General features: G+C 47.4%; 1 protein-coding gene across 1 annotated transcript in view; it reads right to left on the bottom strand.

Annotated features, from left to right (window-relative positions):
* The window catches only part of RABGAP1 (RAB GTPase activating protein 1), a 130,517-nt gene that overhangs the window by 16,116 nt on the left and 92,287 nt on the right, over positions 1-22,114 (bottom strand). Inside the window, exons 17-20 of the mRNA XM_061603546.1 lie at positions 20,464-20,607; positions 15,816-15,857; positions 14,963-15,091; positions 10,456-10,548 (exon numbers count right to left, since the gene is read on the bottom strand). Of these exons, the coding sequence (XP_061459530.1) occupies positions 10,456-10,548; positions 14,963-15,091; positions 15,816-15,857; positions 20,464-20,607 (408 nt within the window). The remainder of the gene's footprint in view (positions 1-10,455; positions 10,549-14,962; positions 15,092-15,815; positions 15,858-20,463; positions 20,608-22,114) is intronic.

Raw genomic sequence — 22,114 nt, 5'->3', positions numbered from 1 at the left:
GGCAGAGTCTCTGGGAATACTGGTTATAGGACGTGACTGGTGGTGCTGCCTAGCAGGGGGATCTGTTGAGATCTGTGCTAGAGTGGGGAGAGAAACCATAAAAAAAGGACAGTCCGGACTGGTGGAGTCCCTGGTGGTGCCTAGTGACAGGCAGTAACCACGAGCAGGTAGGAACCTGACAGGGAGAGCCAGAGAAGGGCGTCACATGTGGTGGCAGTAGCGGTGGGATACGAACAAAGGAGACTACGTCACAGGTGTTGGCTGTAGCAGTGGTACGAATACTAGAGAATCCCTAACAGTGGTGGTGGGGCAAACAGAAACAACAAAACAAGATTACTTGTGAGAGTGACTGGCAAAGAGTGTGTGGCAAAGAGTGAGTGAACTCAAACACCATGGCTGAATATATAAAAATGAAAAGAGAGGAGCTGGTGGAGAAGTGCATAACATTCAATTTACCTCACGAGGGTAAAGCGGTAGATGAATTGAGGGTAGCACTTATAGGATTTGCAACTGCCCAGCAAAAACAACCTGTCAGGGAAGCGACCCCAGAAGGATACTCAAGCAATCCCGCTTATATAATTTGAGAGAAAAGTTAAGATGGGAGGCTGAGGAAAAAGATAAACAGCGAGAGTTGGAAACTGAGACATTGAGGAGGGAGGCTGAGGAAAAAGACAAGCAGAGGGTCTTTGAAATGGATGAGAAAGAAAAACAGAGGGAGTTGGAAATTGAGAGAATGAGACGGGTTTGAGGAGAGGGAGAAGCAACGAATATTGGATGCTGAATTACAGGTAGAAAAGTTAAAGTCTGAAAGAAAGAAGTTTCATTCTGATGAAACAAGAAAGGACAGAAATGAAACAAAGATAAAGGTTACACCAAAAGACTTTGCAGTGTTTGAGCCTGGACAGGATCCACAAATTTACCTCAGTACTTTTGAAAAGGCAGTTCAATTGTGGGGGCTACCAGAGGATAAATATATGCAATATTTATCAAACCTGATCAAAGGGGAATTGGCTGAGGTATACCAATATTTCCCCTCAGACAAGCCCGTCACCTATGCTGAGTTTAAAGAGGTAGTATACAAAAGATTCAGACTGGGACCTGACTACTTTAGGAAGTTATTTCGAAACTGTCAGATCCAAGCAGGGAAGTCTTTTGTTGAACTGGGAGCTAAGTTGATGGATATATTTGGAAAGTGGATGAGTAGTGCCAAAGCTCAGTCAGTGGAAGAGGTGAAAAGCCTCATGATACTGGATCAATTATTCCATCAGTTACCACCAGAAATAAGGCTCCTTGTCAAAGACCGTTCACCTACATCTGTTCAAGAGGCTGCAGAGATGGCGGATCACTTCACCTCCAATAGAACTGGCTGGGTGGGGAAAACATCAAGAGAGTTTAAACCCAGACCATATAATGGTGGCAGAAAGGATGTGGTACCACAGCGAGTGAGTCCTCCAGTAAAATCTAAAGGGCACAGGACACCCCAGAATGGATCTGTGTACCCTAAAGCAGAGGAGAAATTATGCTATAAATGTGGTAGACCGGGGCACCTACGTTTTCAATGTGAGGTTGCCAACCCCATTAGTAATCCTGCTCAGACAAGGGCAGTAAAGATAGAACCAAAAGAGCTAACAGCGAAAAAGGTTCAGTTCTGCCAGATAAACTGGACAGAAGTAAAAGACTTGGATTCGAGTCTAAGAGAGGAAGTGTGTGTTCAAGGGGCAAATTATTGGGCATTGCTTGATACTGGTGCCGCTCAGACATTGCTGAGGCCAGATTTAATAAAATCTGAGGAAATATTACCTCAGGAAACAGTGACTATCCAAGGAGTGAGGGGAGATCCAGAAAGCTTACCCATAGCCCTAGTGAAAATGAAATGGAGAAATAAAGAGGGAAAATATAAAGTCGGTATTAATGCCCAACAACAAGAACCAGTGATACTGGGAAGAGATGTTATGGGGGCACAGGGGAAAATATATGTGGTGACCAGACAGCAACTTGGCAAAGAAACAGAAGCCATGTTAACACAGGCTGAAGGAAACAGGGTGGAATCTGTTTGCGAGCCTCAGGTCACCATAGCAACCACTAGCAGGCCTGCTGAAGGAGACAAACTGTATCAAGTGGTCTCTGGGGAAGAGACAGAGCATTTCAGAGAACTGAATAAGGATGCCAGTTTGAAGCAAATAAAGGAGCAAGCCCTGACCCAACAGATTCCTTTCACTGACAAACTGAGGAATCAAGTTGTGTGTGAGAATGGGATTTTATATAGACTGTGGATGCCTGCTGAGAGAAAGGATGAATGTGAACCAGTGAAGCAATTGATAGTACCTAGCAAATACAGAACCAGATTGCTAGAGGTAGCCCACAATGTCCCATGTGCAGGACATCTGGGAATAAAAAAGACCAAGAGGAGATTGGCTGCACACTATTATTGGCCAAATATCTCCAAAGATGTAAAACAACATTGTCTATCTTGTGGTATATGCCAAAAGGTGGGAAAAAGTGGAGTAAAGACTAAGGCACCCTTAAAGCCCCTTCCTATAATTGGACAACCCTTTTATAGAGTGGGAATAGATTTGGTGGGCCCTTTTTCCAAACCCACAAGGCATGGCAAGAAATATCTATTGGTGGTGGTGGATTTTGCCACCAGGTACCCAGACGCAGAAGCACTAAGATCTGTAGAAGCCCCTGTAGTGGCAGAGGCTTTGTTAAAAATCTTTATGAGGCTGGGTTTCCCTCATGAAGTGCTGACGGATCAAGGCAGTGTATTCATGGGAGAAGTGATGCAATGTATGTGGAAGTGTTGTGGTCTAAAACATCTAAAGACCACCACTTACCATCCAGCCACTAACGGACTGACTGAGAGATTTAATGGAGTTTTGAAGGGCATGATAAGAAGCTATGTTCAAGATCACCCACAAGACTGGGATGAACGTTTGGGATGCTTCTTATTTGCATACAGAGAAGTCCCTCAAGAGTCAACAGGCTTCTCACCCTTTGAACTGATGTTCACTAGAAAAGTGAGGGGATCTTTGGAACTGCTAAAAAATTCATGGGAAGGAACCCTGGGAGAGTACAAAACATCTGTAGTAGATTTTGTATTGGAATTCCGCAATAAATTAACATCAATGATGGAAGTAGTGAAAGAGAATTTGAGTCAAGCACAGGAGAAGCAGAGTTACTGGTATGACAGAACAGCCAGGGAACGTGTGTATGATGTGGGAGATATGCTTATGGCGTTCATACCCAGGAAACATGACAAATTACAGGCTAGCTGGGAAGGACCATATACCATAAGAGAAAGGCTTGACACAGTGACATATGTAATCACCACAGACCAATTAAACAAAAACAAAGTGGTTCATGTAAATATGTTAAAGCCTTACCATACCAGGGATGCAAAGGTGTTGCAAGTTACCTTATTCCCTGAGGGAAGTGGGCCTGAACTTCTGGATTTGGTACAGGAAAGCAAAGACAAAGGAGGGGTAGATCAAGTGGAATGGTCAGAGGAGGTGAAGGAGGAAGTAAAGGAAGAGATTCTGAGTTTTGAAAAACTATGGGAATCTCTTCAGCAATAGACCTGGCCGAACCAGTATAGCCAAACATTCCATTGATACTGGAGATCATGCCCCAATCAGATCTATGCCGTACAGTGTGAATGGGAAAGTTTTGAGCGAAATGAAAAAGGAGGTTGAAGATATGCTGGAACTAGGAGTGATCAGGGAATCTATCAGTCCCTGGGCCTCAAGTATTGTCCTAGTTCCGAAAAAAGATGGAACAACAAGATTTTGCATTGATTATCGGCTAATCAATAAAATTACTGTCCCAGATGCGTATCCTATGCCTAGGATGGACGCAATGTTAGAGTTGTTGGGGGCAGCAACCATTATCTCTACGTTAGACCTCTGTAAAGGATTTTGGCAAATGGAACTAGACGAGCAATCCAGAGCCAAAACTGCCTTCAGTACACCAGATGGGTTATATGAGTTTGTGACCTTACCCATGGGACTAAGGAACTCACCAAGTTCGTTTCAGAGGCTAATCAATACTGTGTTGCGAGGCATGTCAGATTTTGCAGTGGCCTATATCGATGACGTGGCCATTTTTAGCAAGTCGGTGCCTGAGCATGTCCAACACCTGACAACAGTATTAGAGGCACTAAGAAAGGCAGGCCTCACAATAAAAGCAAAGAAATGCCAGTTTGGGTTGAAGGAGGTGGTCTATTTAGGACATAAGGTGGGGAGTGGGAAAATCACCCCCTTATGGAGCAAGGTGGAGGCAATACAAGCGTGGCCGATCCCCTTAACCAAAAAGCAAGTTAGGGCATTTCTAGGTGTGGCTGGTTTTTATAGAAAGTTTGTGAAAGATTTTGGGGAAATAGCAACCCCCTTGCATGAATTGACAAAGAAAAAGTGTTCTGAGCGTGTGGTATGGACGGATGAATGTCAGAAGGCTTTTGATCTGCTGAAGCAAGCCTTGTGCCAAGGACCCATATTAATAGCACCAGACTATGAGCAACCATTCATCGTGGCTACAGATGCGTCAGACCTCGCGCTGGGAGTCATCTTGCTGCAGGAGAGAGAAGGCACCAGACATCCAGTGGCGTATCTGAGTCGCAAGCTGACGCCGAGGGAGAAAAACTATTCGTCGGTCCAAAAGGAGTGCCTAGCGGTCGTGTGGGGACTGAATAAGTTGCGCCCATACGTATGGGGACGAAGATTCACTGTAACAACGGATCATCGGGCCTTGTTATGGTTACAGACTATGAAAAACCATAATACTATGCTGCAGAGGTGGTCCTGGGCCCTACAAGACTATCAAGTGGACTTCCAGTTCATCAAAGGCAAGGACAATGTATTGGCCGATGGACTGTCAAGGCAGGTGGCTGGGACTGCAGTGACGTGACCAGACAGAGGAACAAAGAAAGACATTTTCCCCAGAGAGACTTGTTTTATTTGTTAACGCGGCGTATGAATCCTGGAACAGGAATAATACTCTGCCGTTATTTTAAGGGGGGGGAAATGTGATGTTCCTGTATTAGTGTATATATGGTAAGTGCTGTTTGTATAGGAGATACATGGTAAGTGGAATGAAAGAGGAGGGGGGAGTGAATGGGCAGTAGAATGCTGGGTGATTGGCTGAGTGTTGAGAATGGCTGACAGTATAAATGGAAGGATGACAGTTAAATCTGGGTGGACGTTAGTGAGTTGTTTGAGAGGGTGGACGGTGAGCGTGAAGTGGGTTGTTTTGGTGGGTTTTTGAGAGGAGATTGGGTGGAGAGTGTGGAGTTCGGATTAATACTAAGACCAGTACCTCAGGAATAGAGGTAACCATATGCTTAAGTGCCTTTATGAAGAAATCTTGTTATCTTTGTTATTTAATAAATATATTTGGTTTACCAAAGGCCTGATCCTTGGCTGGGGTTTCACAGACCAGAAGGGAGGGTAAGGTAATGACCAAGGCTGAAGGGAAACTGTAACAAATGGTGGCAGCGGTGAAGGGGAGAATATAACACCACAAGTATTCAGAGCAAACCAGAATTATCTGCGTTAATACAAAGGGAGTGGGACAGCTTAAGCACGCAGTCACAGAGGTAACCTGATAGAGAGACTCAGGCAGAGTCTCTGGGAATACTGGTTATAGGACGTGACTGGTGGTGCTGCCTAGCAGGGGGATCTGTTGAGATCTGTGCTAGAGCGGGGAGAGAAACCATAAAAAAAGGACAGTCCGGACTGGTGGAGTCCCTGGTGGTGCCTAGTGACAGGCAGTAACCACGAGCAGGTAGGAACCTGACAGGGAGAGCCAGGGAAGGGCGTCACAATGCTCTCCACAAAACAGAAACAGGCCCAGCCGGCAGCCACGCACACAGCAATGAAGCTTTTTTAAAAAATAGATCAAAAATAGCAACTTGCTGAATCAATTACTTATTAAGTGACTTTGTGAAGCCACCCCAGAAGACATTGGGTTAAGTTCCAGAGACTAGCAGCCAATTATTAACCCAAAGTTAAGGGTCCACCAAGACTCCCCACCACCGCCACTTATTTCCAGGGCAGTAGCTCCTGCCTCTGGGTGCCTCCAGCATCAACTATAGAGGCGAAATCAGGCCCCCACCCCTCATCTCTCTGGCCCGCGGGCCTCAGCATGTGTGTCCCCGAGTCAGTCGTCCCCCCAGAGTGTGTCCCTCCCCTAGTCCTGTGATTAAAAGTTAATCAAAACAGCCCAGAAAAGAGTCACTTGCTGGTGTGGCAAGTAGGGAACCAAGTTTATAGAAGCGCCTTTGTACTACTTTCTTGTTGGAGCCACCAACGCTTGCCCACCTGCAAACTCTGGTATGGGTAAGCAGACAGAGTGCTCACTTTTGTAATAATAATAATAAATAATAAATTTTAATTTCTGTGTCGCCTATCTGGCCAATGGCCACTCTAGGCGACGTACAACAGTTAAAACACAGCATAATAAAAGACTTAATTAACAAGGCTGGAATTAAGAGCCTGCAGCTCTGTGTGCAAAATTGCACATAACCACCAGGGAGATTGCCTTTTCAGTAGTGGCACCCCTGATCAAGGAACAGTCTTCGCAGGGACGCCCGCCTGGTGCCAGCTTTGTGGTCTGTTTGGACCTCTCTCTTTACCCAGGCCTTGTAATCAGCCGCTGCCGTCTGGGTCTCTCTGTTTCAAATCTGTGTGGTTTCAGCCTTGGTGATGCTGGTGTTGTGAGGAGAACGGGCCAGGTAAGGGGAACTCGTCCCAGACAAATAGTGCCTGTGACTTGTTCCGGTTCTCCTCACATCCCCAGGACTGCTGGTTGTTTTGTCAGTCAGCCTTCGGATCTCCATATGCTGTTATTAAACACCAGGTCGGTACATCATAAGATCTCCCTTGTTCATGATTTGATTGTGGAGGAGGCTGCCAACCTGGCGTGTATAACCGAGACCTGGGTGGGTGATCAGGGAGGAGTTGCTCTTTCCCAGATCTGCCCACCTGGGTATATGGTTCAGCATTATGGTAGAACCGGAGGACGGGGAGGTGGGGTTGCTGTGGTCTATAGTTCTTTCTTTCTCACTCACCAAGCACCCTGTCCAGGTGACGACTGGCTTGGAGTGTCTCCACCTTGTGCTGGGCCAGAGAGACAGACTGGGAATTTTGTTGGTGTACTGCCCGCCCTGCTGCTCAACAAATTCCCTAACTGAGCTGACAGAGGTAGTCTCGGAGGTATTGTTGCGGTCCCCTAGACTATTGGTACTGGGGGACTTCAACGTCCATGCCGAGACTGCTTTATCTGGGGCGGCTCAGGACTTCATGGCCTCCATGACACCCATGGGGCTGTCTCAATTTGCTTCTGGCCCGACGCATGTGTCGGGACATACCCTTGATTTGATCTTCGTCACTGGACATGGAGATGGTGATCTGGAGGTTGGGGATTTATCATCTATTCCTTTGTCATGGACAGATCACCGCTTGCTGAAGTTTAGGCTCACAGCAGCCCTTTCCCTCTGCAAGGGCAGGGGACCTATTAAATTGGTCCGCCCCCGGAGACTAATGGATCCTGAGGGTTTCCAAAGGGCTCTGGGGGGTTTTCCGACTGAGAAGACTGGCGCTCCTGTCGAAGCCCTGGTTGAACTGTGGAATACAGAAATGACTCGGGCAGTTGACACGATCGCTCCCATGCGCCCCTTCCTATGCAGAGCTCATACAGCTCCATGGTATACCTTGGAGCTGAGAGCGATGAAGCAAGAGAGGAGGAGGCTTGAGTGCAGATGGAGGCGAACTCCCGATGAATGCAATTACACCTTGGTAAGTGCTTGTTCTAAGCAGTATATAGTAGCAGTGAGGGCAGCAAAAAAGAGATATTTTGCTGATACTATTAAGTCATCACTCTCTCGCCCAGCGGAGCTCTTTAAAATTGTGCGAGGGCTTTTACATTCTGGCCCTCGGGATGTTATAGATTCATCTGTAGCCCGCTGTGATGAGTTCGCCGAGCACTTCCAAGATAAGATCGCATGCATTCGCCGGGACTTAGACTCCAATATTATAGCAGTTGGACCTAATGAAGTATCCAGATCACGGTCTTGTCCTCATTTATTGGATGAGTTTCAGTCTGTGCAGCTTGAGGATGTTGACAGGATCCTTGGACTGGTGCAGGCGACCACGTCTGTACTGGATCCTTGCCCCTCTTGGCTGGTGAAAGCTGGCAGGACCGGAACCGCCGGCTGGGCCAAGGAGGTAATCAATGCCTCTTTAAGAGAGGGAGTGGTCCCTGACTGCCTAAAAGAGGCGGTGGTGAGACCACTTCTGAAGAAACCCTCCTTGGACCCAGACAACTTGAACAACTATAGACCTGTGGCGAATGTTCCGTTCCTGGGCAAGATCCTGGAGCGGGTGGTTGCCAGCCAGCTCCAGGGGCTCTTGGATGACACTGATTATCTTGATCCATTTCAATCCGGTTTTAGGCCCGGTTTTGGCACTGAAACAGCCTTGGTCGCCCTGTATGATGACCTCTGTCGGGAGAGGGATGGGGGGAGTGTAACTCTGTTGATTCTCCTTGATCTCTCAGCTGCTTTTGATACCATCGACCATGGTATCCTTCTGGGAAGACTCACGGAATTGGGAGTTGGGGGCACTGCTTGGCAGTGGCTCCGCTCCTACTTGGTGGGTCGTCACCAGAAGGTAGTGCTTGGGGAACATTGCTCGACACCCTGGACTCTCCATTGTGGAGTCCCACAGGGATCGGTACTGTCCCCCATGCTTTTTAACATCTACATGCAGCCGCTGGGTGCGGTCATCAGGAGTTTTGGGGTGCGTTGCCACCAGTACGCTGATGACACGCAACTCTATTTCTCCTTTTCATCCTCTTCAGGTGAGGCTGTTACCGTGCTAAACCGTTGCCTGGCCGCGATAATGGACTGGTTGGGGGCTAACAAACTGAAGCTCAATCCTGACAAGACCGAGACGCTGTTGGCGAGTGCCTTCACTGCCCAGATGGAGGATGTTCATCTTGTTCTTGATGGGATTACACTCCCCTTGAAGGAACAGGTTCGTAGCTTGGGAGTTTCTTTTCGATCCTTCCTTGTCTCTCGAGACCCAGGTAGCCTCGGTGGCACGGAATGCTTTCTACCATCTTCGACTGGTAGCCCAGCTACGTCCATATCTGGACAGCGACGACCTCGCCTCAGTTGTTCACACTCTGGTAACTTCTAGGCTGGACTACTGCAATGCGCTCTACATTGGGCTGCCCTTGAAGACTGTTCGGAAACTACAGCTAGTCCAGAATGCAGCGGCCAGATTACTGACGCGGACCAGAAGGTCCGCTCATATAACACCTGTTCTGGCCCGTCTGCACTGGCTTCCTATTTGTTTCCGGGCTAAATTCAAAGTGCTGGTTTTGACCTATAAAGCCCTACACGGCATGGGACCGCAATACCTGGTGGAACGCCTCTCCCAATATGAACCTACCCGTACACTGCGCTCAACATCTAAGGCCCTCCTCCGGGTGCCATCCCATCAAGAAGCTCAGAGGGTTGTGACTAGAACTAGGGCCTTCTCGGTAGTGGCCCCCGAACTGTGGAATAGTCTCCCCAATGAGGTACGCCTGGCGCCGACACTGCTATCCTTTCGGCGCCAGGTGAAACCCTTTTTATATTCCCAGGCATTTTAAAGTGTATTTTAAATTGTATTTTATAGTGTATTTTACCAGTATTTTCATTATCGTTGTATTTTGACGTTGTTGGTTCTTTGTTATTGTTTTGTTTTGATTCTTGATTTTGTTATATTTATTGTATTTATATATTGTGCTTGTTTTATCTCTTATGTACACCTCCCAGAGAGCCTTTTTGGCTTAGGGCGGTATATAAATTAAACTAACTAAATAAATAAATACAACAAAAACGGAGCACACAACTAAGTCGTATGTGGAGTAGACCCACTGAAATCAGTGGCCTTAACTTCACATTGATTTCTATAGGTCTGCACTGAGTAAGGCTTAGCTGGATACAAGCCTTACATTTTGGTTTTATGCTTTTGCATTCTTTTGGGTAGTTATATTGTTTTATGTTGGAAGCCATCCAGAGAACTTGGGGATTAGGATGTGCTATGCAAATGCCATAAAGATGAATGAATGAATTTTAAAAAATAAAGGAAGAAGGTGCAGATACAACCCCCCTCAAAAGACACAGGAGGCACAGGAGGGCTTCTCCCACGGTGGAGTGGAAATGTGTCCTTTATTTGGCCCAAGGCATCCTGAGCTAAGACCCTTTGCTGGGGCACCACATTCTTGGCTGCAAAGCAACCACTTTCCAAGAGAAGGCAATGCCCTGGACGAAGAGCCTGCATTGAGCCACACTGATGCCAACTTCCTGCTGCACTTGGGAAGCACCTCCGTTCTGTTGCTTCTAGACACACCACCACCAAGACAGGGTGTGGCTCCAGGGTGGCCTCACCCAACGCAACAGAAGCCCATTACCTCGAATCTTTCTATGGGGTCCTCCTGCTGTGCCTGCTGCTCTCTCAGGGCATGGTATTCCCGTTCATATTTCTTCAGCTTCTTTTGGCTAATCTGGGAGGGAAGAACCAAGAGCATCTCTGTCAACACTTGCATAGAAGAGGGGTGCTCTTTGCTTCTTTTCACCCAAGATATTTTGGGTCCCCACATCAAACGCTGGAGCCTTGGCACACTTTTTATAAAAGCAAAAAAGCCAGAACAGAACACTGATGGGGACTGAACGTCAACTGGGGTCCTCTCTGCTGGGAAGCTTGCAGATATGCCACTTTACAGAGTTCTTCATCAGGCAGAGCAGGGAGGCTGCATGAATTCCTACCCGGCGCACGTTTGCAGGGGCTTCTGGGGTGTGCATACATGCATGCAGAGGGAGAAAGCAAATGTCACACACGATCCCAAATCCCATGAATATGGTCTCCTCTTCCCCCTACATCGCATCACAGCCATGAAGTTTTTCGAGAACATCCTTTGATTTTTTTTCCCCATTGCAAGCAGGAGCAGGAATGAAAGTAGTGGAAACGTATCCTGGGAGCCTTCCCAATAACGAGGGACCATCTTCTGAGACACCAGCCCACTCCGAAAGTCAAGTTTGGGGCCTCTTTCAGAACCCTTTATAAAGACACACACACCCTTCAGGCTGGCTGTTGGGCTGGGTTTTGGGGCTCAGGTGTGAAGCCTCAGGTAGAATTTTATTTTAGTCTGACTATATGTTTTAAAGCCCTAAACTGCCCCAAGTCTATCGCTGTTCTGGCGCTGACCCTCAGGACACCCTCTCTTTCATGCAGCTTGGGAGGCACCAACTGTGGTGGTTTCTCAAATATTTCCCGGTTCTTATGAACACACATAGCCCAGCGTCCTGTTTTTTAGACCTGCTGTAATTTTATTTTAAAATCTTCTATTTATACTGTTGATAAGAAGGCCCGTGGCTCAGTGGCAGCGCATCTGCTTGTATGCCAAAGGTCCCAAAATCAGTCCCTGGCAACATCTCCAGGGAGAGCTGGGAGAGGCTCCCGCCTGAAGCCCTGGAGAGCCGCTGCCAGACACTACTGAGCTAGACCAATGGTCTGACTCAGTATAAGGCCGCTTCCTGCATTCCTGTGAGTTTGCATTTAAGTGGTAAGTTCGTTTTTATAAACAAACACACAAAACCATGTAAGAGTGAAGGGGTGAGCTAGTGACCCAAAGCGTACAAGCACACGTGCTCCTACCTCTGACTGCAGTGAATGGCCAAGCCAGCGAGTGCACCCAGGGCCCTGCAAAACGGGTTTATTGGGAGGCTGGCTGCCACGGCCAACATGCTTGCCTTCGAAAATGGCCAACTATCACTCGGTGAGATGAGCAACTGAGAGGAGCACTACTTTTAAATTGTTTTAAACGTTTAAATTATGTTTTAAATTGTTTTTAAAAGATGTGTAAAAAAATTGTATATCTGTTTTTAATGTTCTTAGTTACTGTAAACCGCCCAGAGAGCTTCGGCTATGGGGCGGTATATAAATACAATAAATAAAATAAAATATATAATACTTCTGAAGCAAGACTGCCAGTCTGTACAGGAAGCTTGCGAGCAAAAAGCATCTCCGCCCACCAAAAAACAAAACCCCATGAAGGGTCACCTTTTCTTCCCCCACATCAGCCTTCCCGAACCTGGTGCCATCCAGACTGACTGGGGCTGATGGGATTTGTAGTCCAAAACATTTGGAGGGCACCAGGTTGGCAGAGGGTGCCTGAGAAGTATTAGTTCCCCTCTATTTGGCACTGGTTAGGCCTCATCTTGAGTACTGCGTCCAGTTCTGCACACCACACTTTAAGAAGGATGCAGACAAACTGGAACAGGTTCAGAGGAGGGCAACAAGGATGATCAGAGGACTAGAAACAAAGCCCTATGAGGAGAGACTGAAAGAAATGGGGATGTTTAAGCTGTGAGGTTGTCCCAGAGTGCAGGACACAGAATAATGGGCTCAAGTTGCAGGAAGCCAGATTTTGGCTGAACATCAGGAAAAACTCTAATAGTTAGGGTGAGAGCGGTATGACAATGGAAGCAATGGCCTAGGGAGATGGTGGGCTCTCTAACACTGGAGGCATTCAAGAGGCAGCTGGATAGCCATCTGTTAGGGATGCTTTAAACTGGATTCCTGCATTGAGCAGGGGGTTGGACCTGATGGCCTTATAGGCCCCTTCCAACTCTACTATTCTATGATTAGGATGCTGATCGGTTTGTCAGAGAGGACCTGTGCAAAACCTGCCCTTTTGCTCCCTCTAGTGACGCTTATGCAGAAGTGCCACCAACCCACATGCATGGGAGGAAGAAAGCAAGCTCCGAGGGGATGGTTTAAAAAGCCAACTCCCAAAAATGAAATTAAAGCCTTATTATAAGCAGGGTTGGGTTTTTTTTATAAGCCATGAAAGGCCACTGAATTATTATATGTGTAGCTGAACAGAACATGAGGGGGAGAGGAAGTGTCTGGTTTTGAGAGGCAGACACAGCATGGGGGGGGGAAGTGGAGGAAGAGGGGGAGGTGGTTTGGCCACCGTTGTGGGCTTTCTGAGAGAACCGGGGCCAAACCTTGGGATCAAGGGGCTGTTCCCAAAAGGTGCCCAGGAGACCCTCCTCTTGGATCTGGAAGAACATGTCAGCATTTTCTCTAGGCCTAAACATTAGACAATGAGAGCCAGTGTGGCGTAGTGGTTAAGGTGCTGGCCGACGACCTGGGAGACCAGGTCTCGAATCCCCACATAGCCATAAAGCTCACTGGGTGACCTTGGGCCAGTCACAGCCTCATGAAAACCCTACTCAGAGGGTCGCCATAAGTCGGGATCGACTTGAAGGCAGTACATTTACGTTTTTAAACATTAGACAAATTCACGGACGAAGATCAGGCTATCCATGGCTACTAGCCACAATGGCTACGCTCTGCCTCCACGGTTGGAGGCAGTATGCTTCCAAATACCAGTTGCTGGAAGCCGCAGGAGAGGAGTGTGCCCTTGCGCTCAGGTCCTGCTTGTGGGCTTCCCAAAATGGGCACCTGGTTGGCCACTATGAGGACAGGACCCCCTTTGGCCTGATCCAGCCTCAGGGCCCTTCTTACAGCAGACTTCACCAACCTTGTGCACTCCAGAAGTTTTGGACTACAACCCCCATCAACCCCAGACAGCATAGGCACCGTTATTTATTTATGTTGTTGTCACCTATTACAAAACTTCTCTTACTGAAGATCCACAATTTTTAAAACACCATCAAGTTTAACAACAACAAAAAATCCTCCCTCCAATGCCTGGGGAAAGAAGTACGTTTTAACTGGGTGCTGAAAGTATCCTGATGTTGGTGCCAGGCAAGCCTCAATGGGGGGAGACATGGGGGGGCACAAGCAAAAAAAGGCCCTCTCCCCCTTGTTGCCCACCAGAGAAGGGCCTCCGATTATGATGGGAGGGGCTGGTTTCATTCCAGGCAGGTGAGCTGTTTGGTTAGAATATCCATTAGAGTAGACATTCTTTGCCAGGCAGCCCCAAACAGCTGGCAGGCACCTGGCTGGCACAGACAGCATCTGCCTGACAGACTTCTCACAACTGTCACAAAAGTATCCCAAGGGCGAAAGAGAAACAACAGGAAAGGGTGCAGGGCAATGAGGGAAACGTTGCCAGAAAGGAACCCTCCCTTTTTTAAAAAATAAAGCATTCCCTGCTTTGCGGCAGATTTGAACTCTCTCAGTCAGCAAGCCCTGCCAGCCATCTTACTCCCTCCTCTTTACGGCAGGCAGCTATTTAATGATTTGCAAAGTCTCCTCTGGTCGCAGCCAAAACTGTAGGCATCGCTGCTGGCAGGCGATGAGCGACTGATTCATCCCTTCAGCCCAGTGCGCGTTCCGTGAGAAGGTGCCGTTTAAACGCTTAAGGATCTGAAGGGCCCCAAGGCTGCCTGGCTCATCTTCACCCATCTTAAGTTTTATTTCCGATGTGACAGGAGGTAGAAAATGCCAATGCAGCACACTCTGTCAAAGAGCGAGTGGGTTGCGGGTGGGGGGAAGAATTCTGCGTCAGAAGGGGCCAGGGTGTGTGTGTGTGGCACCTGCAGCCACATATTTGAAGAACAGCAAAAGGCAGAGAAAGCTTTTTTCCTAGAGTGGCTGCTGAAGTCACACCAATGTGGCTTCTCTGATGTCTGCATTCCATGCGGTGGTTTGGGGAAAGTTTTGAAAGATGCAGAGATGCTGAAACGTACGAAGCTGTCTTAAGATGAGTCGGACTCTTGGTCCATCTAACTGATTGGCAGCAGCTCTCCAGGGTTGAATGCAGTGAGTCTTTCCCAGGCCTTAGCTGGAGAGGCCAGAGATTAAACCTGGGACTTTCTGTGTGCAAAGGCAGTGCGCCACGGCTGAGCCACAGACCTTCCTCACACTAAGTTCCAGGATGCCTACAGAACAGATGTGGTTTGGGCCCTCCCCACTGCCAGGGATGACCGGTTCTCCCCAGATACCTTCATGCTACACGCCAACTCCATCAGCCTCTTGGCGTTCTCCTCTGAACGATACCGCTTGGGGAGCTGCACCCGGAAGAACTTTAGGGCCCCCTCAAAGTCAGTCAGCAGCAAGTCGTCCCTGGTAGTCTAAGTGCAGAGAAAAAGGGTTCTGAAAAAAGGAAACTGTTCGGCAGGCCTATCCCGAGATCAAGAAAACTCGGTACAGAAACAGCTCCGCTTCTTCCTAAGGAAGAACTCGGAAAAGAAATTTAACTTAGCTTTATTTGGGAAAACAAGCACCACCGACGACGCAACACACTTGACACAATGCGTCAGATTAAGCGGTGGGATTCTTGGATCGTCCCAGTTTAAAACTGGTGGATTGAACAATTGCAGGAAGCTGGGGAGCAAGAGTCGTCTCCATTTCTACACCACCGCCTCCCACCCCCGTGGCAAAAGGCAGAAAAGAGAACGCTCCATCCTGCTAGGTCCCTCCTAGCAAGGTAGGGTTCAATCCTTCCCCCACCCGCATCGTAACCCAGGGAAGACAGAGAGAGAGGAGAGAGCAGGGAAATTGCTCATAATCTGCCTTGAGCACTAGTGGAGACTTGTATTTCATCTCTTTTTTCTGTGTCCCAGACATGCAAGGGGTGAGCGTACAGGAACCCCAAAGCTTTAAGTGAGAGCCCCCATAGAAAAACTCACACTTTCATCCTCCACTAGTTATTTATCTGAAAGTTCTTTTTTTTTTAACCCCATCTTTTAATTTGAAATAATTTTACAAGGCGGCTTAAAAACCTTCGAAGTACAGACGTTGAATTGTGGTGCTTAGCATGAATTATGTGAAGCGACAAAGAGGTTGAGTACTTACTTTTAACAACCCAAGGGCAACATTAAAGATAACACTGATGCCCTGCAAAAAAAGTAATGAAACCCAAGATTAACTTTTATAGCAGTATTCCCCAATCTGGTGCCCTCCAGACATTTTACATTTTGGATTTAGTATTATTGTTACTATTACTTGTTTATTTCATTTATCAGTCACTTTATACAACAAAACAATCTCTAGGAGACTTGACAAAATAAAATACAATACATAAAAAGCAATTTAAAAGCAGAAAAAGTCAAAACAATGACAATGCAAGATCCATAAAATGCTTATCCAGCCACTAAATGATGAGCATCAGTACAGGAGGCAACATTACCTGAAGGCCTGGCTGGACACAACGGTCTTAGTCTGGCGCCTAAAGACTGCCAAGGATGGTGCCAGGCATGTCTCCCTGGGGTGAATGTTCCACAGAAGGGGGGTGCTACCACCAAAAAGGCTTGTTCTCATGTGGGGCCCCCTCCACACCTCCCTTGGGTTGGGCACACAGAGAAGGGCCTTCACTGAGGACTGCAGGGTCTGTGCTAGTTATATGGGGAGAAGGAGACCTTGAGGTACTGTGGTCCTGAGCTATATAGGGCTTTGAACTGAGCCTGGAAACTAATAGACAGCCAGTGCAGTCAGGCCAGAATCGGTGTAATTTGTTCAGATCTTCTGGTCTCAGGCAGTAATCTGGCCGCTGAATTCTGCACTAGTTTCCGAACTGTCTTCAATGGCAGCCCCACATATAACGCAACACAGTAATCTTAACCAAGAGGTTACCAGAGCATAGACAACTGAAGCTAGATTGTCCCTGTCCAGATAGGATCATAGCTTGGCCACCAGCCAAAGCCAATGGAAGGCACTCTATGCCACCAAGGTCACTTGTGCCTCTAGCAGTTGAAGTGGATCCAGAAATACCCCCAAGTTGTGCACCTGCTTCTTTGGGGGGAGTGCAACCCCTTCCGGAACAGGTTGAACCCCACCCACCTGGTCTAGGGAACCGCCCACTAACAGCACCTGTCTTACCTGGATTGAGCTTCGGTTTATTGGCTCTCATCCAGTCCATTGCCAAAGCCAGACACTGGCCCAGCACAGACACTGCCACACACCTGGAGATGTAGAAGAGAAACAGAGCTGCATGTCATCAGCATAGTGATGACAATGCACTCCAAGTCTCCGAATAACCTCACTCAGCGGTTTCATATAGATGCCGCTGAGAGATCAAGGAGAATCAACAGGGTCACACTCCCTGTCTCTCTCCCGACAGAGGCCATCATACAGGGTGACCAAGGTAGTCTCCATGCCAAAACCAGGCCTAAACCACATTGGAAATAGATCTAGAAAACCAGTCTTATCCATAAGAGCCAGTCGCTCAAGAACATTGCCCTAGAAGGCAATAGATATTTAAATCTTCTGGGTCCAGGGAGGATTTCTTAAGAAGTGGTCTTATCACTGCTGCCTTTACAACTCTCAGCAGCTCCAGCCAGCAGGGCTGTGTGCCCAGAAGACCCAACTGCTGTTGCTTTTATAAAGGTCTCTAGATGGCAAGCCCTCCAGCAACTCTGCAACCCGTGTTTATATCCGGGGGGGGGGGGGCTTTAGACTTTGCACGGCAAGACATGGAAGGCAGCCTCCACCTGGATTCCCTATTTAATTATTTATTTTATTTATTTATTACATTTATATCCCGCCCTTCCTCCCAGAAGCAGCCCAGGGTGGCAAACAAAAAGCTAAAAGCACTCTAAAGCTGATTTTAGGAGTGGGTTCCTATTCCTCCTTGTTGTGAATGAAAAACTGGAAACTGGGGGAAATTCTTCCGACAGCTCAGAAGTCAGAGGACAGGCCAGAGCAAAGCTGCCAGCTGCTACCTTTGGCAGTGACAAACGGGGGGGTCCCCTCATCACCACCAACCCCCTCGGGAGCACAGCCCCAGCTGGGAAAGGGATGGAACAGAATGATCTCCCAGCAAAAGGGGCACAGGAGAAACGGCGCCCTTTCATGCCAGCAAGGGGAACGTCCGCTGAGAGTTAATGAATGTTGTTAATTAGCAAGCAAGTAAACAAATTATTAAAACTGCCACCCAGGAAGCTGCTGCTGCCTGGCTACAATGTGCTTTGTTCATTTCTCTCTCACAAACCGTAATTCAGACACGTTTAGCCAAGCTTTTGTTGTGAGGTTTGATGAAAACCTCTACATCTTCTGAGCAGGAACACTGCACTGCATCAAATTCCAACCAAAACGGATGCAGGGTGTTCAAACCTAAATCTGAGTCAAGATCAGACACGAAGCCCTGGAAGGGGCAATGCCACTTTTGAGTTGTCCTTCTAGACATGGCTGGTGCCAGGCATGACTGGACCCTTGGGCACCAGCCTGCCCTGGGTCCATGGTGCTGCAGCCCAACACCCTCCCCTGATACAGGTGGCATGGGGCTAATAAGCCCACCTGTGCCCCACCTACCTCTTGTGTCATGTGCCTGCTTGCCATCAAGCAAGATGGCGGTGGGGGCATCAGCTCCATAAGGAAGCCCCCACTGCCCTCTTGGGTGATGGCAAGCCAGCATTCATATGGATGGAAGAGGTAGGAGGGGTGTGCGTGTGGGCTTATTGAAGCCCACACTGTCTGTATTGGGGAGGTGCCTGACACCTCCCTCTCTACAATCTGCAGCAGGGTCAGGATGCATGACCTAATGCTGCCACAGATCACAGAATGGGACCACCACCCTCCCACCCCTCTGGTGCCACCCCTCCCTCCAGGTCTCAAAGTTGCCTCACTGCACAATGCCATGGCCATTTGGGGACAGCTTCTAAAGGAAGTCAGCCAAGTGAAGGGATCCAGGGGGAGCTCCAAGCACGGCCAAGTGGTCCAGGTCAGGAGCTGCCGATGGGCTGCTCTCCCAAAATCTGCATGGGATCATGTTCTCCTCCCCTAGTCTAGAGGAATGGTTCTAAAAAGATGGCCCAATGGAATGGGAAAGATGACCCTGGGCAGGATGCAAGGGGAAGTATGCACCATGCAAATGACTTTCAAATATTTAAGTCAGAAAAGGGAGGGTCAATTCCTCACCAGTATTCTACCCATACAAAGCTTCAAGGCAGCTTCTTTTGGTTTAACGTTAGGCAGGACACCAGAATTCCAAAATTCACTGGGGCAGAAATCCCAGTGATAAGTTAGTTTGCCATTATAAAGCTGCCTTAGACCAAGTCACACTGTGGCCTCGTTCACACATCTCGATGCACCAGAGTATGAGCCACTTTGTTCCTCATCTGTTGCACTGAGAATGAATAAGCCACCCTGGCTTAGTGTTATGCCCAAACCATGGACTGCGTTTTTTTCATCGCCAAGGAACCACAACTTGTAAGACAAGGGGTGTTCCTGGCTTATGGGATGTGGCATGTTGGGAGCAGAACGAAGAGTGATCTCTGGGCTGGATGTAGCACTACGCCCAAGACTGAGGTTTGTTTCCTCTGTACATTTAGCAGAGAGGAGGGCAAACAGTTGAAAACTCTCTTTTACCCCATGACATATGACCTGGGCCCATCTGTGCAGCCTAGCAGTGGCTCTCCAGCAAAGGTCTATTTCCATCACTACCTGAATCCACTTTGTATCTGGAGATGCTAATGAGCTGAAGTCTCTCCCCCACTTTATGGATATCCCTAGCACTGATGAGAATTAGTCCAAAGAATGTTGCGCTCAACCTATTCAATTCTTCCTTCTGGCCAAAGCAGAAAGTGGCAAAGAAAGGCCAGACATTCCCCAGGCAACCGTCTATGGCTCCTACACCTCACACCTGAGGCTCTCTTTTCTTAAGTGAAATGAAGACGTCTGACCTGAGCTTGCTCATTTAACACCTCCCTCACAGTCCATTTTCCTTTTTAGATTGTAAGCCTAAGGGCAGGGAGGCTTTTCTTTTGTAAAAGAAAATAAATTGTAAGTTGCTCTGGGACCCTTTTATGGCTTAAGATGCAGGACAAAAAAACAGTCTCTAAGTAAGCAAAGCTATTTGGTCACCAAGCATTTTTGCCACCAATGAGGCAGCCATCAGCACTCTTATTATTGTGCTGTAGCATTTGGAAATGGCACCCAAACTCTTCTTGGCGATGCTTGCTGTCCGTGGCGAGCCTGGTCATTTATGCCCAAAACGTTCCAAGGCTGCTGAATCATTTCCTTCCTCCAGCACCAATTGCTCACACACAGCCATTGAGAGATTAAGGGGGACAATGCTGATCTCTTTTGCCAGTGACTTAATGTTCAGATCACACAGACACACAATAGGTGGATTCTGAGAAATGGAAGATTAACATCTAACATGTCAAAGGAGGTGTGTATGTGTGTGTGTGTGTGGGGGGGGGAACAGCCGGAAGCTCTTATGATGCTATGTCTACAAAACCCTGAGAAAATGTCCGTGAAAATGAACATGTTTGTGAAACTGTTTACAAGAGAGCCTTTTGGCTTTGGGCGGTATAGAAATTAAAATAAATAAATAAATAAATAATACAAGCTTTTTTTTTTTTTTTTTTTGCGCTTGTTAATAAGGAAGAGAAATTCTCGTGTGTTTAGTTTTAAATGGAGAATTTGCTCAAGTGAAGGCCAGGGTTTCTGGAATTTGTCAAAGACAAACTATGTGTGCCCAAATCATGACGATGCCACGTACCTCACACAACAGGAGATCGATGATGTGGAAGACCATGTAAAGAGGGAACTTTGCCGTGAACAGAGTGAGGAACCACTGGGATGCATACATGTGGGCTTCAAGGCTGATATCCAAGAAGTGGTTGTAAAGGTCAGGAATGTACTCCTTTCGAGAAAGAAGCAAACTTCAATGGTTTGTCATGAACAGCAAGAATTTCAACACAATAACTCTCTCGCCTGCAAGGAACTGATTCAGATGAAAGCACATCATGGGCTCAAAGCGCATCACAGGACCTTTAGATTTCCCATCACAAAGGAGGTCCTGAACGCCTGTGCCCTCAGGTAGCAACTAGCATGGTCAGATAGCCATTCTGACACGTTAGTGGGAGGGGGACACAGACCCATGCCTCCCTCCCCAACGCCCGGCTGTCAAGGCCCACGCTGGCAACTGAGGGGCCAGATCTGGCCTACGGGCTGCTGGCTGCTGAATGCTACTGTAAATGCCCTGGCCAGGAACTTTGACTTGCATGTTGGATGGTGCCCAGCATTTCTAGGAAACGTGAATTCAGACACATGAGCCTGCCAAAACTTTTTAAGATGCTAATCAGAGGCTCTGCCTTCGCTGACAGACGTGTGCAGGTGGACCCACAGGGGAGGGCCTATTCTGCTGTGGCACCAAACTATTATTAATCGCCTTCTACGCAAATGTCCCAACGGGATGTACAGTGAAAACATCCAAAAGCCCACGTAAAAAACAGTAGATCTAAAAAGAAAAGAAAAATACAAAATAGATATCCAGAGCAGAGCCTCCTTCATCCATCTGGGAAAGTCCATCATATTATGTCTTTGTTTCCCAAAAGGAAAGTGGGTACCTATAGATTCTTGACAGAAATGCTATTCCACAGAATTCCAAACTATGGAGCGCTCTCCCACGTGTGCCTGCCCCACACCCACTCCAGCTGCATCTCTGGCAGCTTTCAGACACGCAGCAAAAAGATCATTTTCTAGAGGGTCAATCAAATGGTTTTAAAAACTAGATGGTTGCCGTCCAATGTAGACAAGTCTGGTCCCTATAGGATGGCTCTATATGTACTTACAATGAAAAAGTTACAGGCTATTTTTTTTTTACCCAAAACAACTACCAAGGGGGATTGGGGAACTCTGCAATTTGACAATTTGCAGTTTTGAAAATGTACACAATGTTGGAAAAATGTAGTGTCAGACTGGGACCTGGGACACCCAGGTTCAAATCTCTGTTCAGTCATGAAGCTCATTGGGTGACCTTGGGACAGCCACTGTCTCTTAATCTAATCTACTTCATAGGGTTGTTCTGCGGGTAAAATTTGGATGTTTTTATGCCACCTCCTTTTTATTCCTCCTTGGAGGAAAGAAGGTGGGCCATAAATGTAATTGTTTGCTTTTTGTGATTTATATTGCAATGGCCATTGACCACAAACAAGAAACTGACTGACTGATCATTTTATTTCCGTGGGCTTTTGAGCTGTCCTGTTGATTGAAAAAAGCCCCAAATATTTCACTTCACGTTGCTTCTGTTACTGGTAAACATTCATTCATTCAATATTATATTGGGGCCTTTTGAACATCTAACACAAGCTTCCTCAAGCACCTTTTAGTAGAAGCACAGAAAATTAAAAAGTATTTAGAAATGGAAA

Source organism: Rhineura floridana, chromosome 20 (assembly GCF_030035675.1).
Source record: "Rhineura floridana isolate rRhiFlo1 chromosome 20, rRhiFlo1.hap2, whole genome shotgun sequence".
In the NCBI taxonomy this organism is placed as follows: Eukaryota; Metazoa; Chordata; class Lepidosauria; order Squamata; family Rhineuridae; genus Rhineura; species Rhineura floridana.
This window is presented reverse-complemented; position numbering and strand designations above follow the sequence as displayed.